This window comes from Hippopotamus amphibius, chromosome X (assembly GCF_030028045.1).
Source record: "Hippopotamus amphibius kiboko isolate mHipAmp2 chromosome X, mHipAmp2.hap2, whole genome shotgun sequence".
In the NCBI taxonomy this organism is placed as follows: domain Eukaryota; kingdom Metazoa; phylum Chordata; class Mammalia; order Artiodactyla; family Hippopotamidae; genus Hippopotamus; species Hippopotamus amphibius.
The window spans coordinates 119,527,878-119,551,749 of NC_080203.1; the positions used below are offsets into that span (position 1 = coordinate 119,527,878).

At 37.3% G+C, this 23,872-nt stretch overlaps 1 protein-coding gene across 8 annotated transcripts in view; it reads left to right on the forward strand.

Moving 5' to 3' along the window:
* RPS6KA3 (ribosomal protein S6 kinase A3) overlaps positions 1–23,872 on the forward strand; it is a 105,694-nt gene that overhangs the window by 32,076 nt on the left and 49,746 nt on the right. For 3 of the 8 annotated variants that reach the window (XM_057717867.1, XM_057717859.1, XM_057717860.1), the window contains one exon: positions 21,356–21,472. In XM_057717867.1, coding sequence (XP_057573850.1) covers positions 21,356–21,472 — 117 coding nt within the window. Of the gene's footprint in view, positions 1–13,064; positions 13,192–17,338; positions 17,478–17,903; positions 17,939–19,873; positions 19,991–21,355; positions 21,473–23,872 lie in introns of those variants that run through there. The other 5 variants (XM_057717864.1, XM_057717863.1, XM_057717865.1 and 2 more) reach the window with 4 other exon arrangements.

The window sequence follows — 23,872 nt, forward strand, 5'->3', positions numbered from 1 at the left end:
TTCTTTGGTTCAGAGTCTTTCACGGACTACAGTCAAGGAGTTTGCCAGGACTAGAGTCTCATTTGAACCTTGACTGGAGAAGGATCCGCTTCCAAGCTCACATGTTTGTTGGCCCAGATTCCTGGCCCATAGAAACTGTGAGATACTAACTGTATGTATGGAGCTCGTTGACTGGTAGGCTTTCTTGTAGGTTAATTGACCCCTTTTCTATGGGCTAGAATGCAGAGTATGATGATTAGCCAGTTTTGGCCACAACAAGACTATAGGATGGATAGGGAATAACAAGAGAGAAGAAACCTGGATCCTTATTGACCTAAGAATCTAGCGACACCTCTTCACTCTAACCTAGTCTCATACCTATGGACTGCTCCATGAGAGAAAAAAAGGCACTTATCTTGTTCGAGACTTTGCTTTTTGGGGTTTTTGTTAGAGCAGCTTAGTCTGTACTCTGACTACATCTAATCATTCATTAATGAAGAAGTTAATGAATGTCTGTTTGGTGCCAAGAACTCTGCTAACTTGTTAGAGACACAAAAGCAAATAAGGGAAACCTGCAGTTTTCAAATGGCAAAATAAAGCAGTTTTTGTCCTCTTTTCCTCTGGGAAACTATCACCCAAAACGACAAAGAGAATAAGAAACAGAAACATGGTCTTTGAAATTAGAAGACTTCTGTTATTTGAGCCACAATGTATAAATATGAAAAACAGATAAAAGAGTCATAACAAAACGAAGTTATAGGACCTAAGTGCTGTTGAGGAGTATAACAGCAGGAAGCAAACATTATTCAGGGCCCCAAAGACCCAGAAGAACTCAAGAATGAGGTCACCAAGTACTGTGGAAAGTGGAGGTATGGCAAAGGCTGAAAATAGAGATTGGTTGAATGTTAACATAAAAAGCCTTCACTCTATCCCCTCTCCTACCCCAGGAAGAGACAGAAAGTATTTAATAAAGAAAAATGAACCAGAGAGGCTCCAGACATGGGGAACTCCAGGCATAGTAGGAAGTGGGATGAGACACTGGGCTGTAGACAGATCAAGTGAAAGCCTACTCCTCAGTAGTGGTATGATCCCCTTCCCCTACCCGTTTCACCAACCAGGATCATATCCTCCAGACAGGAGAGTGGAATCGTCTTTCCTGAAGAAACTGGATGATCCCTGATAAAAGACCTTCAGATACTGCCATTTGGGAGATCTTCAGTGTAAAGGCTGGCTACTTGGCCAGTTAACCTACAAGAAAGCCTACCAGTTGACAAACTGCAGAACATCTGGTCCACTTCTTAGTGCCTCACTCTTAAGTATGAGTTAAAAGCCAAATATCACCAGACACTTGAGAAAGGCTTTCAACATGAAAGAATAAGATCTTGGGAGAAACAGATAATGCAGGAAAAAGGAAAAAGAAAAATTAAATTAGTATCCTTTGAATGCTAAGAGGTGAAATTGATTTCCTAAAACAAGAGTAGAATGCTGTTTTTTAGTCAGAAAAAGAAACTCTTTAGAAATTAAAAATGTGATAGTAATATTTTATATTTTAGTAGAATATTTAGAAGCTAAAATTGAGGAAACTTCCCCCAGAATAGAACAAGACAAAGTAGGAGAGAAAAAGAAAAAGAGCAATCTAACGTTTACCTAATAGGAATTCCAGAAAGAGACAGTGGGGAAATAGAGGGGAAGAAATTAGGAAAGAAATACCATAAGATAGATGTTTTTCCCCCACATCTTAATATCTCTGAAATAAGAATGTTTGTTATAATTGAAGGTGTGCCGCATTGTAATTGGCAACACTTTCTCTTTCTTAATGATACAGTGCTAATCGAGCTCTTAGATTAGGTAGAATACTGAAATACCAAAAAAATTTTTTTCCCGAACATGAGGACCATGAGTCTTTGGATGAAAACAGCCTACTGAAAGCCTGTTAATAATAACAAAAAAGAAAGAAAGAAGGACTGAAGGAAGGAAGGAAAGATAGACAGACCCACCTACTCAAGAAGAAGAAAAGAAAGACCAACCGACCTACTCAAGAAGGATCGTTATTATGAAATATCAAAACACCAGGGATAAAGAGAAGATCCTAAAAGTTTTGCCGTGGGCTGGATGTATTCCCTCAAAATTCATATGTTGAAGCCTAATCCCCAATGTGATGATGTTTAAAGGTGGGACCTTTGGGAAGTGGTTAGGTCATAAGGGCAGAGCCCTCATGAATGGGTTTAGTGCCCTTATAAAATGGACCCCAGAGAGCTCCCTCACTCCTTCTGCCCTTTGAAGACACAGCAAGAAGATGGCTATATATAAACCAGGAATTAGATCCTCGCCAGACACCGAATCTGCTGGCAACTTGGTCTGGACTTCCCAGCCTATAGAACTGTAAGAAATAAATTTCCGTAACAACCCAGTCTATGGTATTCTGTTATAGCAGCCCAAACAGACTAAGATTAGGCCTTTAGAGATTTTTTTATACCATATATAAAGAACTGGGTATAAAAATAATATCAGACGTTTCAACATTGAAAGTTAAAAGTCAAGGAGCAGGATTTCCTAGGTGGCGCAGTGGTTAAGTATCTGCCTGCCAATGCAGGGGACACGGGTTCAGTCCCTGCCCCAGGAAGATACCACGTGCCACAGAGCAACTAAGCCTGTGAGCCACAACTCTTGAGCCCGTGTGCTGCAGCTGCTGAAGCCCACACACCTAGAGCCCATGCTCCACAACAAGAGAGGCCACCACAATGAGGAGCCTGCACACCACAACAAAGAGTAGCCCCCGCTTACCACAACTAGAGAAAGCCCATCTGCAGCAATGAAGACCCAACACAGCCAATAACATACATAATATAATACATACATAAATAAATTTTAAAAATCATTAAAAGAAAAAGTCAAGGAGCAATGTTTTTGAAATGCCTAGTGAAAATGATTTTTGGTGAAGATATTTTCAGACAGGTACCTATTCTTTGGAAGTTGCAGGAAAATGGGCTCTGCCAACAGTAGAAGGTTATTAACTAAAGGAAAGATGTGAGATTCTGGCAACAAAAGACCCAACATTTACAAGCACAATGAAGAAAGTTCCTTCCCATTATGATGAATAAAGGATGCTTCAGAAGACTAGTTCATTCAGTAGGCTTAGAGAGTACTCAGTCCAAATTGAAGCAGACATGATTCCAGGAGGGCAGTCTTCCGGGGAAAAAAAAGGTCAGAAGTTATGAACTGTCCAATAGATTTGAGTATTGAAAATCCACTTGAGCGGCAAAGTGAGAAGAATTTGAGATGGGTGCAAAGAAAAGAAAGCAAGTTTTAAAACAAAGCAACTATAAACTTTAAAAAGAAATGTTGTGGGAGTTCCTCGTTGGCACAGTGGTTAAGAATCCGCCTGCCAACACGGGACACGGGTTCGATCCCTCATCCGGGAAGATCCCACGTGCCCCGGAGCAACTAAGCCTGTGCACCACAGCTACTGAGCCTGTGCTCTAGAGCCCTCGAGCCACAACTACTGAGCCCATGTGCCACAGCTACTGAAGCCCATGCACCTAGAGCCTGTGCTCCATAACAAGAGAAGCCACCACCATGAGAAGCCCGCATACCTCAATGAAGAGTAGCCCCCACTCCCCACAATTAGAGAAAGCCCGCGCACAGCAACAGAGACCCAACACAGCCAAAAAATAATAAATACACAAAGTTCTCTTAAAAAAAAAGAGAAACGTACAACAGAAATGTAATATTCTGAGTATATTCCTTCAAGCAGTGAGTAGTGTTTACATAGAAATAATATTTGTAAAGACTTAATATTGATTTAACCAAAATATGTGATATGAGTGTTAAGTCATCTATAATAGGATGTCTAGAGGCAATATCTGAAATTGTTGAGTCAGGAGAAAATAGTATAAGGATATTAGCTATCATATTAAAGATAAATACCAGAGGGAACAAGGAATAGAGCTGAAAGGGTTTGGAGAACGCTGGGTACTGCCACTTTTTTCTTACATAAACCTTGCATCATTATTTGACCCTTTAACCTTCACTCAGACCTTCTTGACATATGGAGCTGCCCCTGTGATTTCTCTTGAACATGTCCCCTGGTTTCTGTTTGTGGTACAGCCATTTCATTCTGGCTGGATTTTTCTCCCTTCTTCGACACCTTATCTCTTCCTCTCTTCCCTTTGTTCTTTGCCTTGCGATCTGCCTCCTTCCTATCCTAGATCCACTTTTCTTCCATCTTCTAGAATTTAATGCTGTTTTCCTTTCTTCCGGCTTTCTGAAGGCTCAATCCTTTCTTGTCTTTATGCACCTGAAGTAAAATTTTTATGTCTTCCACTCATAAAAATATAAGAAATTTGTCTAATTAAATTGATCCATACCACAATATAACAGGTAGTCATTACCTTCCACCATCTCCCTCCCCAGGAATGTTTGCATGTTAATTCAAATTTATGTATAATTAGTTGAATTTCTCACAAGTTAACTTGTTCCAGCCAGTGTATTTTGTTTTCTCCCTTCCCTGCTGGAGAGACTTGATTATTTTTATCCTTTATTCTGGTAGGGCTGGGAGAGAGACTGCCTTCATAGCAGAAGGTAGGGTGCTATATAGCCCCTCAAGCCAAGATACCTTCCTGGACTCCAGAATTTTCTATCCTTTCTCAGCTGGCTAGATGACTCCATGCTCTGATGATCCATGCTGAGGAAATAGGGAATCTGGGCTCTTCAGGTCTCCGTAATCATCCAAGAATCATTAAAGCAGTTTCTTGCTTAGTGGGGAAATAATTCTCTTAATGGCTCTTGCAGTAGCAGGCAAAGGTTCTTCTGAGGCTTGAGAATTAAAGGAGATAAATAAGTACCTAGAACAAAGGAAGAGTCTAATAAGTGTTAATTTTCCTGTCCTTTTCCTCCCAGAGGCTGATCCTGCTCTCTCAGACTATTCCCTAGGATTAAAGTATGCCTCTTAGTAACTAGGGCGGTATCCAGTTTTGTGGCTGACAGTAGGCCTGGCCTCAGACAAAGTTGTGAAATGACTTTCTCTTAGTTTGGTCCTTTGACCCTTCTGTTCCCCTTGTTTATTTCTAATGACCATGCATACATTAATGGTTCATAACATTAACTTTGTAAATATTATATTACTACAGTCCTAAACACTATGTTTATCAACTCAGTCTTTGTAGCTCTTGTATCAGAGTCACATGCATGATTGTGAAGAATTGGAGAGAGCTTGTTAAAAGTAGTAATGGTAAAAATGGTTTAAAAAGATAAAATGGAGATAGGTCTTAGATGACCTTAAATGCCAAGTTAAAGAGCAGCACCCCATGAAGGACACAGGCAGGAGTACACTGGCAGTGCCCCATTCTTTTCAAATCTCCTGATGGGCCTTTAGCAGTAGTTTCTTCCAGCTTCAATGCATGTCATATCTACCGTTCATATAGTAACCCTAAGGCAGCAGTGATGTATATGATGGCCTTAACAATATCCAGGGATTTTCACCAGTTCCTTGATGTCTGCTGGTTTCCTGCATTTCCTTGAAGGTTCCCTCAAGCTCCCTTAAAAGTCGCATTTGAACATCCAAAATGATACTCACAGCCATGAATCCAGCACACACTTGCATAACTCTTGCAGTCATCATGGGTTAAACACAAAATAACTGCAGAAAGAGAAGCCCTAGCAGAGTAGACAATAGACAGTGAAGAACCCACTCAACACAGGAAAGTACAATAGAGTGCTCATTGGCAAGGAACATTTGTGGAGTGATACATTAATGACACTTACTGACTAATTGTGTAGAATATTGTCTGTTGTTCTAACTCATTGGCTGAGAGTATATTTTAGCACTTAGAGCATGGGGAAAATATACTCCAGTAGATTTAAGTATATACCACTTAGGAAAGTTATTTCCGAGATTAAATAGCATTATCATTAGCACTGCATGGTGGCATTAAATGGAGTATGTGTGTAATAGGCAAAATTTCCAAGCATGCAAGGTTTCCTTTACTACATTTTTGGCCCTCTTTCAGGGCTATTTTTAATTTCCAGTGTCCCTTTTCTCCATCGCGAAGAGCTTTTAAAAAAACTACCCCCTTTTAAAAAAGAATCATGGCTTGCCTAAGTCATATGATCCCTCTGATCCAAATTTGCTTCTCCTCTGCTCTAGTCTACTTATCACAATACCCATTTTTTCAATTTGAGTGATCTAAACCGTAATTGGAAAGAAAGGAAATTCATTTGATTAAGTTCTCTTGAAATATGAATGGTTTATTGAGTCAGCCTGAAATACTGGTGTATTGAAAGTTGTAACCCCTGTACTTAAATGAGTCTCTTAATTTAACCATTTTAGACAAAAATGACTAAGTAAAAAGAACTCCAGGCTAAGCAGGAAAAAAAAATGTGTGAATAGGGAGACCAGCAATGCCGCCTAGGGTATATTGCTGCTTACTGCAAGATTTCAGCCTGGGACATCAGAGGTGCTGCTCCCTCGCCCTTTCGTCATGCTCAAGGGAGATACTGTGAGTGGAATATAGCATGATTTCCATTAAGACAGGGTCTTAGAAGCAACCCCTCTCAGCGCTCTAGGAAGCCACTACTGTTTGGTTCAGGTCGATGATCATGAAACTTATTTCCCATCTGTGATTTAAAACCTTAGAACCTTAGCACTTTATAACATTATCTACTAATGGATGTGTGCTACAGAATAATTCTCCTGTACTTAAATGGAAATCCTTAGATATTTAACGTTTTAGTATCTGAAAAATTGATTCTTCCAAAAAAAAAACTATCTGAAGGAATTGGTTAAGAACACGTTAATTTTAAGTTTTTATTATAGCAGTTGATTTTTCTCCAGCGGGGTTCAGCCATCATGGAGTCATGAAGATGGTTGATAATTGGGTTTGACCAAGGTTTGGGTTTTGCCAGACAAATATAATGTATGGTGTAGAAAAAGTGTTCAGAAACTCTGCTATGGACCCTCTACCGAGCTGTCTTCCTTCATGGCCTTATCAAAAGGTTTAGCACCTCCTGGTTTCTGACCTAAGTCAGCCACTGGCCATATATATACATGCTCCTTCCCCAGATAGAATTGCCTGTCTGTGCTCCCACCAACATCACAGCCATTCCCACTTACAAACTGTGGGAACTAGGGCAGCACATTCCTTAATTTCTCTCTAAGCCTTAGTTTCTTCATCTGTAGTGTGGATAATAGTATTTATCTCATTGTGGTGAGAATTAACTGAAATAATTTCATGTAAAGCATGGTTCTTAGCATATAGTAGTATCTTTTTTTATATAAATTTATTTATTTAATTTATTTATTGGCTGCGTTGGGTCTTCGTTGCTGCACACGGGCTTTCTCTAGTTGCTGCGAGTGGGGGCTGCTCTTCATCGTGGTGAGCAGCCTCCTCATTGTAGTGGCTTCTCTTGTTGTGGAGCACAGTCCCTAGGTGCATGGGCTTCAATAGTTGCAGCACATGGGCTCAATATTTGTGGCTCATGGGCTCTAGAGCACAGGCTCAATAGTTGTGGTGCACAGGCTTAGTTGCTCCGTGGCATGTGGAATCTTCCCAGAGCAGGGCTCAAACTCATGTCCCCTGCATTGGCAGGCAGATTCTTAACCACTGCGCCACCTAGGAAGTCCTATAGTAGTATCTTAAATGAAGCTATTAGAATTATACTTGAAAGAAAAATTTATTAATAAATAAGAATTCAAATAAAGGAACTAAGGATTCAGTGAAAGAAGCTAGAAAAAGAACTACAAAGTAAACCTATAAAAAGCAAGAGAAAGGTTTTAAATTTAAGTTCCAAAATCAGTGAATTAGAAAACAGGAAAAATAAAAAACAAAAGCAAATGCACAACATTAGGAAAGCAAAACAGGATATAACCACAGATAGGAAGGAGAGTAAAACATCATAGCAACTGAAATATTTCTAGATGAAATGATATAATATCTAGGATTTGCTTCAAAATAATTAATTATGAGAGTGGGGGGAAGTGAGTATATGAAGCAAGATTGGCCATGAGCTGATAATTGTTATAGTTGAGTGCTGGGTTCATGAGGGTTTATTATACTATTCAGTCTACTTTTAGATACACTTGAAATTTTCCTTAAATTTGGTTTAAAAAACATAATAGTATAGTAAGTATATCTATACTAATATGAAAGTCTTGTTGAAATATGTGGTTTTCTAAGAAAATCTAAATGATATAATTTAGGAAGGAATAGAAAAACTATAACTTTACCAATAGCAAGGGAGAAATTTAAGTTATTAAAGAATGGGTACCGCCACTCACATTCCCCTCCCCACCCCCACGACAGTGCCAGGCCCCAGGCCCCAGGTCCCAGTAGGAGAAATCTTGGAAACTTTCAAGAAATAGATTGTCCTAAAGCATAGGAAAAAATTGTATTGCCTTCTAGTCCATTTTATAAAGTTAGTATAACCCTGAAAATGAAAGTTAACACAGAGAAGGAAACTGTGCCACTTTAATTTATGAATACAGATGCAAAAATCCTTTCAAAAATTTACAAATCAAATACAGACTTATATTAAAACAATGGAATTTTCCCAGAAGTACAAGCATATTAGGACATCTGTTGATCTAAGTTGTCAAATCAGGAGGTCAAAGGAGAGAAACTAAGTTTATATGAATAGATAATAAAAAGACATTTTATAAAATTGAATATTCCTTCTTTTAGTAAAGAGGAAATAGTCTGATATTAACATGATGAACATATGTCTAAAACCAAACATCAATACCACGTTTGAATGATTTACTGAGTATATTCCCAAGTCAGGATCAAGGTAGCATTTATTAGTGTTTGCTTTATGTTCCATAGACTATGAGAAATTTGAGTTTTATTCTTGGATGGGAAGCCATTGAAGAATGTGAGGTAGGGGTACAACTAAGCCTGATTTCTGTTTTAAAATTATTCTGGCTGCTGTGAAGAGAAAAATTTGGAAGGAGGAAAACCAGTTAGATGGCACTAGATGATAATGGTTTGTACTGACAGTGTCAGAGGAAGTAGAAATAGACAGATTTGAGGTTTATTTCAGAGATAAAATAAGTAGAATTTGTTGATGAATTAAATATGAAGGGAAGGAAATTAGATTAGAAAGGAAAAGGCCAAAAAGGATTTACAGGTTTTGGGGATTGGTATTGACGCCACTGCCTAAAATGAGGAAGGTTAGCTTCCCATTACACTTGAAATCAAATCCAAATCCAAACTTCTTGATAGTCTGTAAAGGCCCTACTTAATGTGGCAAATCTACCTCCCTCATTTCCTTGTTTCCTTGGTGTTCACCACATTGTAGCCACCAAGGTCTTTTGTGTTTTGAATTCATTAAACCGATTCCTAATCTCTGGGCTTTTGTATTTGCTGCTCATTCTATTGGAAGACTCAAGACCATGAGTCAGCAAACTTTGTTTATAAAGTGCTGGGTAGTAAATATTTTAGGCTTTGTGAGCCTTGTGGTCTCTGTGGCAACTACTCAAGTCAGCTGTAGCCATTATGTAGGGCAAAACCTGCGGGAGCTCTTATGTAAATAGAGATGGGCGTGACCAGATTTAGCCCTTGACCTGCCCTGCCTGGCTGTAGTTTATCCCTGCCTGAGGTCTTCTTGTGGTTCTCTCATTATTATTTAGGTCCTTCCCGGAGGACAACTTGGCAAATAAGTTAGGATCAAGAAACTTTAAAATGCTGCATACTCTACCTCTAGAAATACAATGCCACTGTTAGAAATTATTTCTAGTAAATTGTGAATGTGCACAAAAGATGGGGATATCCCAATGATATAGAAGATCAAATACCCAACAATAGGGGATTTATATAGTAGAATGCTCTGGAGTCATTAATAATGCATTGAGGATGATTTAATAATAGAAAACGGGGGTCAGCAAAATATACATGAGACCTGCCCCCTATTTTTGTAAACAAAGTTTTATTGGAACACAACCTCACCCATTCCTCTTCCCACTACAGTGGCAGTGTTGACAGAGACCAATATGGCCTGCAAAGCCAAAAACATTTACTTTCTAGCCCTCTACAGAAAAAAAAGTGATAATATGTGTAGTAAGGTCCATGTGTGTACATGTGTATATACAGAAAAAGACTAGAAAGCCCCCAAATAGTGAATTTTTCCCTCTTTTGTTTTTCTCCTTTTTGTTTATTATTTAAGTTTTCTATACTGGACATGCATAATTTTTATAATAATAGTTACTTTTTAAGTAGTAAGGTAAATGCTAAACCAAAAAGACGTAAAAATGAAAAACTAGCTGAAAATTTAATAAGATAAATTTAAAGATGGTTAAAAGAGGCAGGAAAACATCAACAATAATATCTAGTTTCATGTGCACAACCAAACAAGTAGTGTCCATTTCAGGTTTCAGTATATGATACATAATTGGGCAGCTATTATTTGAGTTCCTCCTATGTACTGTTTACTATGGGAATACAGAGAAGTATGGTGCCTGTTCTGAAGATTAATCTCGTAGGGACAATGGGATGTGCTTAAACACTAATAAATGCCATAAGCAATGTCCCGAAGGACCTCAAGAGCTTTCGTTCTGGTTCGGAGATAGCTAACACCCAAGTAAAGCAATTGCTTAGTGATATCTTGTATGTAAGGGATTCTAATCATGTGAGTTAGTGTTTTAACTTTGTTTATGGTGCCTTTTGATGTAGAGGAGTTTTTGAATTTTATAATCAAATCTATATCAGTGTTTTCCTTTGTGGCTTGCATTTTCTAAACAGGTAACCAAATATCCTAACATCTCCCGCAGATGTAAAGTGTCACATTCTTTTCTGTCACTCTGCTTATCTTTTATACAGCAGTACCATGCTATTTTAATTAAAGTATCATTTTTTTTCCAATAAATTTATTTATTTATTTATGTGTTGGCTGCGTTGGGTCTTCGTTGCTGCACATGGACTTTCTCTAGTTGTGGAGAGCGGGGGCTGCTCCTCATTGCAGTGCGCAGGCTTCTCATTGTGGTGGCTTCTCTTGCTGCGGAGCACAGGCTCTAGGTGCACGGGCTTCAGTAGTTGTGGCACATGGGCCCAATAGTTGTGGCTCACAGGCTCTAGAGTGTAGGCTCAGTAGTTGTGGCACACAGGCTTAGTTGCTCCGTGGCATGTGGGATCTTCCCAGACCAGGGCTTGAACCTGTGTCCCCTGCACTGGCAGGCAGATTCTTAACCACTGCACCACCAGGGAAGCCCTAAAATATCATTTCAACTGAGGGAGACTTAGTTCAGATTTTGGCATCTGAAATATTGCTTCATTTTTTAGGGGTAATATTAAAAAGCATAACTCACAGTAAAATGTGAATTGTTAACCTGAGCATCACTAGTCATTAAAGGTAGTTTAGACTAATCCTTCAAATTCAAAAAAGGTTATTTGGTTGCTCCCGTTCTTAAGTATTACTTGAGTAAAGTTGATGACTGCTCCATACAGAGACACTCCTGTTTTGTTTTGTACGCCTTAATTGGTTCTACAGTAACCATGATGTTTGCCTCTTCTTGGCAGTCTGAAGAAGCACCTCATGTTCAGACGGTAGTTCTGTGTTGGGTGATTGTCCTAGCCTTGCTGCCCTTTTGCAGTATTGTAAGCAGCCTTAAGTAATTCCTTCTGGGGGATGGGAGGGTTTGTGTTCTGATTGAAAACTTTTTTAAGTACTTTCCTTGCTGAAAAATGTAGATATGCATTTTCACTCAAGAGACACACACAGTTTCCCAGGCAGAATTGAAAATTTTATCTTGGATACTTGTTTGAGTCCCAGTTGATTCTAATGTATATGGTTACATAGGATAATTTTTTAAATAGAGCAATTCTTTTTTAATTCTTCAACTTGCATTAGGTCATTTATAGAACATTGCCATAAAAATTTGATCTAGCAGGAAGAGCCCTGGCATTTCATATGGTACCTGTAGCACCTAATGGGCCCCTAATGTTTGCTCAATACAGGACAGCAGCACTGAGCTCCCGTGATAGATAGCTCTGTCATCAAATATGTGCCTACCTTGATCATAGTTCCTTCAAGCTTGGAGCAAGCTTGGTGATTTCTACAGGCTCTTCAGGTTTTGAAAATTCAGTGATTTTATTAAATTAGTATAGGGTATGTAGATTAACTTTTGAGGTTTTTATTGGTTCCACATAGATTGTATGCATTAGAGTATTTTCCCACAGCTCTTGAAGCTTCTGTCCTCTGGTTTTGTTTAAATGCCGCTATCTCAGTGACCATGTTCTGAACAATGGCATATTTTAAAAAAAATTTTCCAAAAGCAAAAATACCTTAGAAGAACTTCTGGAAGCTATTAGAGGATGAAATGGAGTAAGGGATTGTCTGGTAGCTTGACCCCCTCCTTCTTTTCCAGGTTGACTTCTTCAGTAAATGTTCTTTTTGCTTACTAATAACCCAGGGAGTGGACTTTTTTTTTTTAATTTAGATTTTATCAGCTAGGAATGTGAGTTTTAACTGTGGACCTTGACATATTTAACCTGGTTGATAATTGATGTTTATAACCAATGTGAATTTAAATGTAATTTACTTTCCTTTAAGATAGGAAGAATGTGTCCTTACATCACAATCAAAACGTTTCTTGCATGTGGTCATTTTCTTCCCATAGTTAGGAACTCTTCCTCATTGGCAGGGAACACCCATGACATGTCTATATATAACCTTAAAATAGTCTTGAAACTGTCCTTTGGAGTGTGTGTATAAACATTACAAAGGGTAAAATTTCACATGCGAATCGACGACTCTTATTTTAATTGTGCTGACTAGTTTTTCAGTTGCTTTTAAAGTGTCATGTAGTTAAGAAATACCAGCATATCTCAGGATTCTGAAATAAAAGTGTTCATTTCACTGGTTGTGAAAATTGTCTGGATTTCTGGGAATCCGGAGTGCGAACATTTCAACAGGATTTTGCTATCAGCAAATCTGTTTTGGTTTCCTGTTCTGGACTCTCTACCTATCAGCTACATTAGTGCCCTCGCCATTACGTTTCTCCTTTCTTTTACCACAGGAAAATTGTCAGGCCTCTTTCTCTAGCATTTCAGGACCCGCCTGACAGGAAATTTTCTAATTGCCGGAACAGCTGGTAGGGGAAAACTTTGCAGGGGCTTGGCCTTCCCTTTCTAACTTAAGTTTTACCGTCAGGAATTCTTTTATCACCATCATGGTTTCGTAGCCATGTTTAAATTTCTGTCTTTTCGTGTTCGCTCTATACAGGTAAGCTTTGTTCGACTTCTTTAAAGACTAAAATGTTTCGGTTGGAGCTAAGTATAATTATACTAGTTAAACAATTATTTCACTTTATATGTTCTTTTAAGAAGCTTTTCAAAATTCAAAACCAGTTCTTTAGAACATTTAAAGGATAATATTTCTGTTTACTAGAAGTAAGTCAGCTATTTATATTATATATTTCAACTCTGTGTATTTTGTAAACTTATTTTACATTGGCTTTTTAGTGCTAAACTTATTTTTATCTTGTTAGTGTTTGTAATTTTGTATAATAAAACACATGACTGCAACTCTCAGTATTAAACTGGGCACGAACAAAATTGTGAACTTACTAATATTTAGGAGATTGCTATGTAATAATAATGTAAGCAACATTTTGATGAGTAGGAGAATGTATTATTTTAAACAGTCAAGAACTTAAAAACAGATTTTTATTGAAATTGGTTCTTTTAAAAATTTGAAGTTTTTAATCAGTTATATTTAACTTTAATCAAGTAATTTTATCTTAGAGTAGGCACAGTTTTCAAAGCATAACTTTGTTAAAATGTGCTTGGTGAATGATAATTTGCATTGTATTTAATCTAAAATCTTGCCAAAGTCAAATTGATATTTTGCCATGAGAATTGTGCTATCCTGCTGCTCTTTAAAGAGAATGAAATTTGTTGATCGGATTCCTGATTGGGAGAAAACTCAGTGCTCTTTGCAGCAGTTATTGAAAATATTAGTCTGGTGAACCAGCAATGCTGTTTTCTCAACTATAGATTCAAGAAACTGGCTTGGAATACTCACTTAAAGAATTTGGCTAAATGAAAAATGCTGAGCCTTTTTATCATCCATTAGCAAATCAAGTAAATTGGATTTGGTCAAATTGTAATCTAGAATAAATTAAAATGTGGTTTCTCACCACAGCTTGAATAACCAGTCTAATTATGTGTCACAGCTAAATAATTTTTATGTATCTCGATCATCTAAAAAAATTAACATCTTTTTAAAATTAAAAAAAAATGTATGCTGTGGAACTATAGGTATCTATGTAGAGTGCAGTGCTTTATTTACTTTAATTTTGGATTATATTTAAGAGGTAAATATAATCTTATCATCTCATTTGTTGGGTCTTTTTTTTTTTATAAGCCAAAAAATGGTTACATATCCGTGAGTAGAAAATATTGGCTTTTACTAAGGACTATTTAAATATTTTGTTTCAAGCTTCAACAATATTTTCTGACATTAAAAACAATTTAAAAAATACAAATGCCTTAAGAACACACTTCCTGACTCAAGGGAGGGGAGGAAAAAGGAAATTATGTATACAAGGCAGGGCATAATGCCAAATGTTGAATCATTCTTTAAAATCAATTAATGTCACCAAGTTTGTTTTCTTGATGTTTGCATGTTACAGTATTAGGTTTTCTATAACTTAGATAGGCAGTGTCTATTTCAATTCCTTTTCTTTAATCCTTTTTAAAAATATTTTAAGAACAAAATTTTATTTTTCCCCTTTCAACTTGAAAAGGAAACATTGAGTTAATTTTTTCCCATTAAGGGGAACCTCAAAGACCATTTAAGACAGAACCTAGGGACCTTTTGTTGATCCTGGGAAACAAACGAGGTGGCTTTCTCTGTGACTGGAGGAACAAGGAAAGATTCACCTGTCCATGAATTTTCTTCTGCCATTTTTCTGTGATGTCTAAAATGATACTCTTTACAAATTCCTAAAATTATAGATTTTTTTTTTAACTGAACTGACTTTGTTTCATCTATCAGGGTCACATCTCAACAAGAATTTACCCAATAGTACATCTTTGAAACCCTAGGTAAATTCCTAGAGGGCAGATACTCTTCTGTATCTTAGTATGGCTAATACCTAGCACAGTACCTGGCTCATAATCTGAATTGCCTTCTAACAAAAAGGGTAGAGCCCAAGAGAGTATGACATAGATCAGAAACACTTCCATCAGGACCAAGTAGCTTGGAAGAAACAAACGCACAAGAGCCACCTGAGTTTTAGTTCCCTCTCAAACCTTTTCTTCTTTTCCTTCATACTCTCTGGTCTGAACACTGGTTTCCATGTTTGTTCCACAGTGGCCTTTGCACTGGTTTGTCTGTTTGCCTGGAATGCTCTTCTTCCTCACCTTCTTCGGGAAGTAGCATCTGTTCAATAAAGCCTGCCCTGATACTTGTATTTAAAATTGCAAGCCCTTCTTTCCATCCATGCCTTCTGATCCCTCTTATCCAACTTAATATCTTTTTTCCATGGTATTTATCATGTTCTAACATGAACTTACTACTACTACTACTACTACTTATTATTATTATTATTATTATTATGTCTCTCCCCAAAACAGCAAAGATTTTGGTCTGTTTCATTTATTGTATATCTCAGGCAACTAGAAGAGTGCCTGGCATGTATTAAGTGTTCAGTAAATAAATGTTAAGTGGATGAATGAATGAATTCCCATTCATAGCTTGAGAGTATTGAACACCTAGTCTGGAGTGCCAAATGTCTGAAAGTGCTGGGAGTATAGATGAAGGATACAGGGTTGTGATGTAGACCAGCTGCCAGCCTCACAATTTTGCCTACAAGTAGACCTTTATCAAATAAACATAGACTTTGTAAAAATAAAAATATGAAATTTATTATAACTTATTAAAATACACAAAGTAAGTTTTTGTGGTAATGAATGGGCATGTATCCATGTATCACTGAAAGTACAGTTGTGCTGGAAAATGTAAAAATGTGAGCTTCACAGAGTAATTATAATGGATACAAGTTATATCTCTGCTCTACTTCATTGATAAAATTCTTTCTCCATAAAATTATAGTTGCTTCACTGTATACGTACAGGCAAAAACACAATTATACAAACTATCAAACTGTAGTTCTGTGTTGTCATGTGGCAGATTTATTTCAGTAACAGGTGATTTAGTAACATAAGATAGGATTGTCACATTTAAATATCAATCTGTCCTTGGTTATCAGTGTGTTCAGAAATTTGATATCCCTCTCTGCATCCATCTCCTTGGATTCCAGGTATAAGCTAGAAGAGCACATTGTTGCTTTCCTATCTGTCATCCAAGATTGCCCAAGCATTAGTATTATGACCTAATTGAACCTCAGATTCATTTCTAAAATATTCATGGTCCCATAACTTGGAAAGACTGGTGACATAAAGCACAATTTGGGGATCAAGATACCAACCAAGGATATTGTGCCTATCATGCTACTATGACTTCACGTATACATAAAAGTAGATAGAAATGGTTTGCTGATATGATTAGTAAAGATTTCAACTGGGAAGGAACAGAGAAATATGTTGAGGATAGAACAGTGGGAAGTTTTTGGAACTTGGTCCATAGGTATTGATCTTTTCTCTCCACCCCCAAGAACATTTTTTGTACTCTCTGCACCCCAATTTAGAAAAAGATTTTTAAAAGTCTAGTTACTATCCTTAAGGAGGTTTGAAATGATTGTATCCATTTTAGGGAGGAAGAGGTAGGGAGTGGAGTAATGTGCTATTTAAAAAAAAACATTGATAAAAGAAGCACTTGAAGATTTATTTTAAAATAAGATCTGCCACAGTAAAACATTCAGTATGAAGGTGGGAAAATAAAGTCAAGGACATCTCTCAGAAAAGAGACAGAAAATAGGAGAATAAAAAAAGAAAATTAAATTCCAGACATACAATATCCAGCTAATACAGTTGTTGCATAAAAGAGAAAGCCTGAAGAGTGGATGGAAGGAAATTGTCAAAGAAATTTTAGAATTCCCTGAGATAAAGAATTCAAGTCTTTAGATTATAAAGGTCCACCAAGCATCTAGCATTCTGAAGGAAAGGGAACCATATTTATCTCAGTGTGGAATTTCAGAAGTACAAGGATAGAGCAAATTCCTAAAGCCTCCAGAAAGAAAAACCAGGCCACGTACCAAAGAGTGTATATCAGGCTAGCATCGTCTAGCACATCAGCAGTGCTGACCGCTAGAAGGCAGTGGACAAATGGCGCCAACATTCTTGGGCAGGATTGTTTTTATTCTAAAATTTGGTAGCAAGCCAAATTATACAAATGTGAAGACAAAATAAAGACATTTTCAGATGTGCGAGATCCAGAAAGTTTTCTTCCACATCACCTTTCTTAGGAAGTTACAAGGGAGTAATCTAAGAGAGAGAGGCATGAGGAACAGAATATCGTGGATTCAACCGGGAAAGCACTGAAGATGTGTCCCATGAGAATACCTATGCAGCAAGGCCTAGAGAACAATCCATCCTGATGGAAGGGTAAGAGAGGGCTCTCAGGAGAATGGAAAGTATGGTTAAAATCTAAGATTTAAAGTCCCCTTGGATTGTCTCAGAAGTCACTGTTAGGGTCCCATATGAAAGGAAATTTAATATACATCCTAGCCTGCGTTTGAACAATTTATTGTTATGAAAATGCTGCTGCTTGTATAGGTTTTCAGCTTTTAAGAATCAGGCTGTGGGGAGAGCATGAAGGATTTGGCTGTGGTTACAGGAGAGAAAGTTAATTTTCTTAAAGCCTTAAATATTAATAAAAATAAGCTATTAGCAGGTGGGGCGAAGTTTGAGGGAAAGAATGTATGGGCACTATTACCCTCCTTTTACAAAAGTGGAGAGTTAGGATTCTGTCTTAAACTTTTAGAAAAAACAAGAGGTTTATGTGAAATTAATATAATTATCTAACAATAGGGAGGAAGATGATGGACGGAAGGGGCATAATATGAGTAAGTCCCTCATCTTTTTTATTTTTAAATCAATAGGCATTGTCTTAATAAATTAAGATATGATCAAAGTAAGTGTAGAAAGAATTAAATTTTTTAAAGCTTAGGTATGGGGGTAAGAAGAGACTTGCTTTTCATCATAAGCTATTCTGTCACTATTTGATTTGTTACCCATGTGCATGTATTACTTTGATTTTAAAAACAAAAAATTTAGGGAACAAGAAATAACCCAGGTTGACAAAAGGCTATGTGTAAGGGAATGTTGGGAAATAATACCAGAAAAGCAGGTTGAGACCATATTGTAGAGGGCCTCCAATGCCAAGGTAAAGCAGTGCATTTAATTTGGAAAAACTGGAGGCGTTTTTAAGCAGTCTGGTCATGTAACTGGAGCTGTCTACTTTCAGAAAATGAATTTCTCAGGAGGATGAATTGGACTGGCAGTGGCAGAAAAGGGCATTAAGAGTGACCAAGCTAGTTTCAGCTTCCTATAGGAAAGGTAGTGAAGGATTGCAACAGGATGATGTTATTGAAAATAGAAAGAATGAAAGGTATTCCCAGTACCATGCTTGATACATAATGGGTGCTTAAGTGTGTTCATTGAATGAAGGGATCAAAAGGAGTCTCTACATTTTTTAGTAATTTTTTGACATGAAGGGAAGGATAGTCATCAAAGATGAAATCATTCATGAATAGTAACTGCTGTTTATTTGGAGATCCATGGCCTGATTATAGCTCACACTATGAGAGTAAGGCTAGATCCTGTATGCCTGTGACAAAATGCAGAATGGTTATAATTCAGTAATCCTTCCTTGCCTCTGTTGCATCTTTATTTGTGACAGACAATTGTAGTAGGTATTTAATATGAAATGTAAGATGAAATAATGTTGCAACCTAATAAATTACATCCCACTTAACCCAAGAAAGAAAAGTGGTAAAATATATAGAACATTACAGAGTATAGTTCTTCACAGTGTCATGATATAAGGGCATAAATAGCCATTCGATTTCAGTTAGGCTCTTGAACAGTTCATTTTTCCCACAGGAGGCTCTCAGGCACATGCTGGAATCCAACCCATGAACTTGGCCTCATGAGTTCAAGTCTATAATCCACTAGTCTTCAAAGTTTGATGAGACAGCACTTTAGGGTACAGAAAAGAAAGAGAAGAACTTCTTTATAGTTTCATTTCCATGTATAATGTATATAATTTAGTAATACAAAAAGTATATGTATGTAATTTATAAGCCAATAAGTATACAAATATTGGGTATATGCTTTTTTGTTCGTTTGTTAATAAGGGTGTGCTACCAGGAGTTCAGAGACCACTAATGAATTTAGCTAACTGACCTAAGAGATACAGACCAGTTACAAAGACCAGGGGAATAAGTCTGTGTGTTCCTGTCATTGATCTTAGATGGGGAACCACCAAGAGCCTCTGACAGTCTCAGTGTGGTGTAATGCTAAGATCCTTGTTTTAGAAGTTGTTAGCAGTCAGAAAACCTGGAATTGAGCCCTGAATCTGCCAGTTACTAGCTTGTGATCTTTACTTGATCTCTTTAAACTTCAGACTGTAGAATATTCAAACCATTTTACCTTTAAAAGATCTGTCAAATTTCCAGTGGTGAATCAGGGAGTCCATAGAGAATTCTGAAATGTTTTTGCTTGCTTTGGGGTTTACTCCACTCTATGTTATCATCAGCCCTCTCTAATATTGATATATGGTCAAAAATTTGTCATGAAGCATAAATAGAAGATAAAAAAGGTAAATGCACCTAACGTGGGCTTGATACGTTAGGTGCTTAATAAATATTTGCTGGTTTTTAATCTAAATCTTTCTTACTTAATCAATCCCACATATATGTTGTTCTTTGAAAGTTGTTTTCGTTTGTTTTTTTTTAAGAATTTGGTAATTTGCTTCCTTTCTTTCCTAATGTGCCTAGGAACAGCTATCACTCTCAAGCCCTTGTACCCAGTGATCTCGATTGGAGAGAAGGGGTGCCCAGGAAGGAGTCAGCTAATGTTTGATTCTACCCTAATGCCTACTGCACAGGATGGTTGTGAGAATTAAATGAGATAATACATATGGAATTACAAAATAAAAAACTAAACCACATTAGGGGATTGCTTTATTATTGTTGCCGAAGTTCCAAGAAAGTCCAAAATGATTAAGCTGCCTTAGTAGTAGAACATTCTACAAACTACAGCTTCTGTCCTACACAGTAATTTGATGGGCCTGGATTTCTTTTTTGTCCTCTTATAGGAGCTTTTTTTCCTTTTACTATTCATTTTCAAGAGCCACCACAATAGGATATCCTTGATATATCTTTTTGAGAAATCTTTGTAATTTCCTATATTGCCAGCCTTCTGTGAGTGTCTCAGAGAATGTTAGTTGAGTTCAAACATTTATATGGAATACAATGGTAATAAAAATAATGAGTTATTTATGTTTATATAACATTTAGATTCTACTAGTAGTACATATGCACTAGAAAAAAATATCATAGGCACAAAAAAATAGAAAAGATAGTCTTCGACAGGCTTATGTTTCTTGTTTTGTTGGGTTTTATTGTAGTTTTGGGCTGACGTATAGTACGTGTCTTGATTAAATAAGTTGTACTTAATCTGCTGATCTCACAGTAAATAAGTAATTGAAATTCTGTGTATACTTACATGTATTTTAAACCTTTCAATTCTGACACCTTCTCTCAGATATAGTAAAGCATCTACCGTCTTTTAAGTATCCTTTTCTTAATTCTAAGATCTTCTACTGTTCCATCCTGCTGAAGTCTTTTTTTCTGTCTAATCCTCCCTCCAAATGTTAAATCTTTTTTGATTTTGTGTTTTAGAGTTATCCCTTCCTCCACTCTCAGGTCTCAGGTAGTCCTAGAAACAGAAAGTAACTTAGATATTTCAAACACAATAAACTTCAGCATGCTAATTCAAACAGCCTTGCTGAGGATAGAAATCTCCATGTTTTTCCTAGAATATTTTTCGACACCTCTCCCCAATAATCAGGTTTTTTGTGTATAGTATTGGTTCTACCTAGTATAACCACATAGCAGAGCACAGCAGATTACTCTCATCTGTCTTCAGAATTCTTTACACACTCTGCCCTCCCCCCATGAACCTAATCATTCTGATTATCTCCAACAGGAAGAGTGAAGACTTGAAAATATTCAGTGCTAGTGTTATGTAGAGGTTAAACTGGCCTATGTGGTTGGCTGGTATTATTCTGTCTCTGACATTTAACTTGAAAGTATGCTTGCTTGGCATGTGTTCTCTTTTTACTTGGTGGGTCAGTAAAGGTGGTTTTCGTACGTTAATTTTAGGATTTCTGATATCTACAGTAAATTTGTATTGCTTGATTTATAGCCAGAGGAAGTAGCTCTAACTGTTTTATCCCCTTATATTTGCATCAACAGGAAGAAGGCAGTATCAAAGAAATTGCAATCACACATCATGTAAAGGAAGGACATGAAAAGGCAGATCCTTCCCAATTTGAACTTTTAAAAGTATTAGGGCAAGGGTCGTTTGGAAAGGTAAGTCATGAATATGTGCTTTTTAAAAAGTTGGATTTTGGAATTTATGTATATTTCGTACAAATGGGGAATGGAAATATTTTATGAAATACTACTGATCTCCCTACAAAGCAGTATTTTCTGTGTTTTTACAATTCTCACTGTCAGTAAGTGTGAGAAAGTGAATAAAGTCATTCAGAAGTACATTGGAAACTTTCATAAGTAGGCAGTAATCACTTCATATTCATTTTATCTTCAGGACTATATGACCTTCTCTAATTGCACTTCTTGAATGATCAAAAAAATCACAGAATGTTTCCGTGATACACTGGCTTCTTTGAGTCTTCATGTAGAACTGGAAGATGATCTTGCAGTACATTATAACAGTGCATCTCAGTCTTTCCTCTGGAGTATCCCCAATACCAGCAGAAAGTTTGTAGCTACTCCCAAGGAAATAGAGTAGAGGGTTACCACTAAAAGTACGAAATTTGGGGAACTTATAGCTTGTATTGGAAATGAATGCAAAGGTTGCATTCTATTCAGTGATATCCGTGTCTGGTTTTAATATCCAAAAATATTTCTCAAATATTTCCCAAATCCACCAACTAAAATTGCAACATCTTTATCATTTTCCAAGTATGCCTTGTCCCCTGCTGCATACCTCAGGAGCACTTCCTCTACTCCATTTTGAGAAGTACAGCGTTATAATCACTATTACTTGACCTCTCTAGTCCATTTCTCAGCAAGAGGAACATTCTGAGGTTGCGTTCAACTTTCACAGTGCAGTGCTTCCTTGCCACCTCTGTGAGGAAGCATTTGAAGGTATCATGCTTTGCAAGCTTCAAAGTTTTGCTCTCTTGTGTATTTTAATGGGACTATTTAGCAGTTCTTGGCTAACATAGGTAATCTGTTACAGCTGTTAGCCTCTTTTAAACCCAAAGTGATATTTTAATCCAAATGTAGGTTAAGTAGCCAAAAGAAGATAATGGTTGCAAGTTTGGGCTCTCAGTCAGCCAGACATGTTTTTTTTTTCCCCTATATACTTGCTATGTGCACTTAAGCAAGTTACTTAACCTCTTAGAGCCCCATTTTCCTCTTCTAGGCAGTCCTTAGGTATTGAAGTTCTCAAGGTTCCATTCTAGGATTCCTTCTCCTCACTCTATACTCCCTGCTAATTAATTTCTTTATGCCCACTATCTTAATAAAACCCACGTATAGCTGTTGTAACAGATTTATATCTCCAATCTAGATTGTGCCTCCAAGCTCTGAACTCTTATGTACAGCTACTTATTTTTTCCTCTTTGCATGCCCCAAAGTCAGTTTAAACTCAAATGTATAAGACCAAACTCATAATTTTTCCCCTAACCCCCAAACCTCTCCTATTTCATTTTTCTCTATCACTATGAATGGCATCCAGTTAAGCAAGCCAGAAACTTGAGAGGCATTCTTGACATATCCTTCTAGTCCCCACCCTTCCCTCTCCCCCCACCCCCACCAATCTGATCTATCCACAAGTTCTGTTGATTTAGTGAAGATTTCTCAAATCATGCCTGTTCTCTCCTTCTCCCTGCCACTTCTCCAGCCTATACTACCACCATTTCTCCCTGGCCTATTAAAGGAGGTGCTTACCTTAGGCTTCCCAAATTTATTCTTGTCTCAAGCCATTATTTATTAATACATGACAACCAGCAAGAGCTAGTCTTATACTCCATCCACTTAACCCTTTAGTAGCCTCCCTTTGCTTTTAGGAGAAAGACAAATTCTCTTTAAGATGGCCGAGGAGCCCCTCAGTCTGCCCCCAGCTACCTCATCAACATCACTTTATGTACTTTTCACTACCTGTGTTCTGGCCACATTGGCCTTCTTTTTTAGTTCGTAAGCAAAGCCTTTTGCACATGGTGTTGCCTCTGCCTGAAACACTCTGCCCTACCCTTTCCTTCTCTGGTTAGCTTCTCTCATGCTTATGATCTCAAAGAAGTCTTCCTAGCCATCCTGACTAGGTCATATTCATCAATTTTACCCTTTCAGAACGTTACATACCTCATTTTCACAGCACTCACCACAATTGCAGTTTTTTGTTTGTGTAATTATTTGTTTATTGGCTGTCTCCCCCACTAGGCTATATATTCCATGAGTGCAGGGACCATGCATGCCTTGTACCATGTCCCAGCATTGAACCAGTAGCAGGGTACCTAGCATATAGTTCTGGAAAGAATTAATGAGTAAATAATGGTCCTGCCCTCATAGGGTAGTAGTGAGAAATGATGTAAAGCCAAGCACATAATGTCTGCTATGAGACTGTATTATCATGCAATTTATTATGGATAAACCAAGATAGATGGATTTATTGCTACACATTACATTTTCAGGGAACATAATATTGAAGTTTCCAGGAGTTAGCCTGCTTCTCCCTTTATTTCT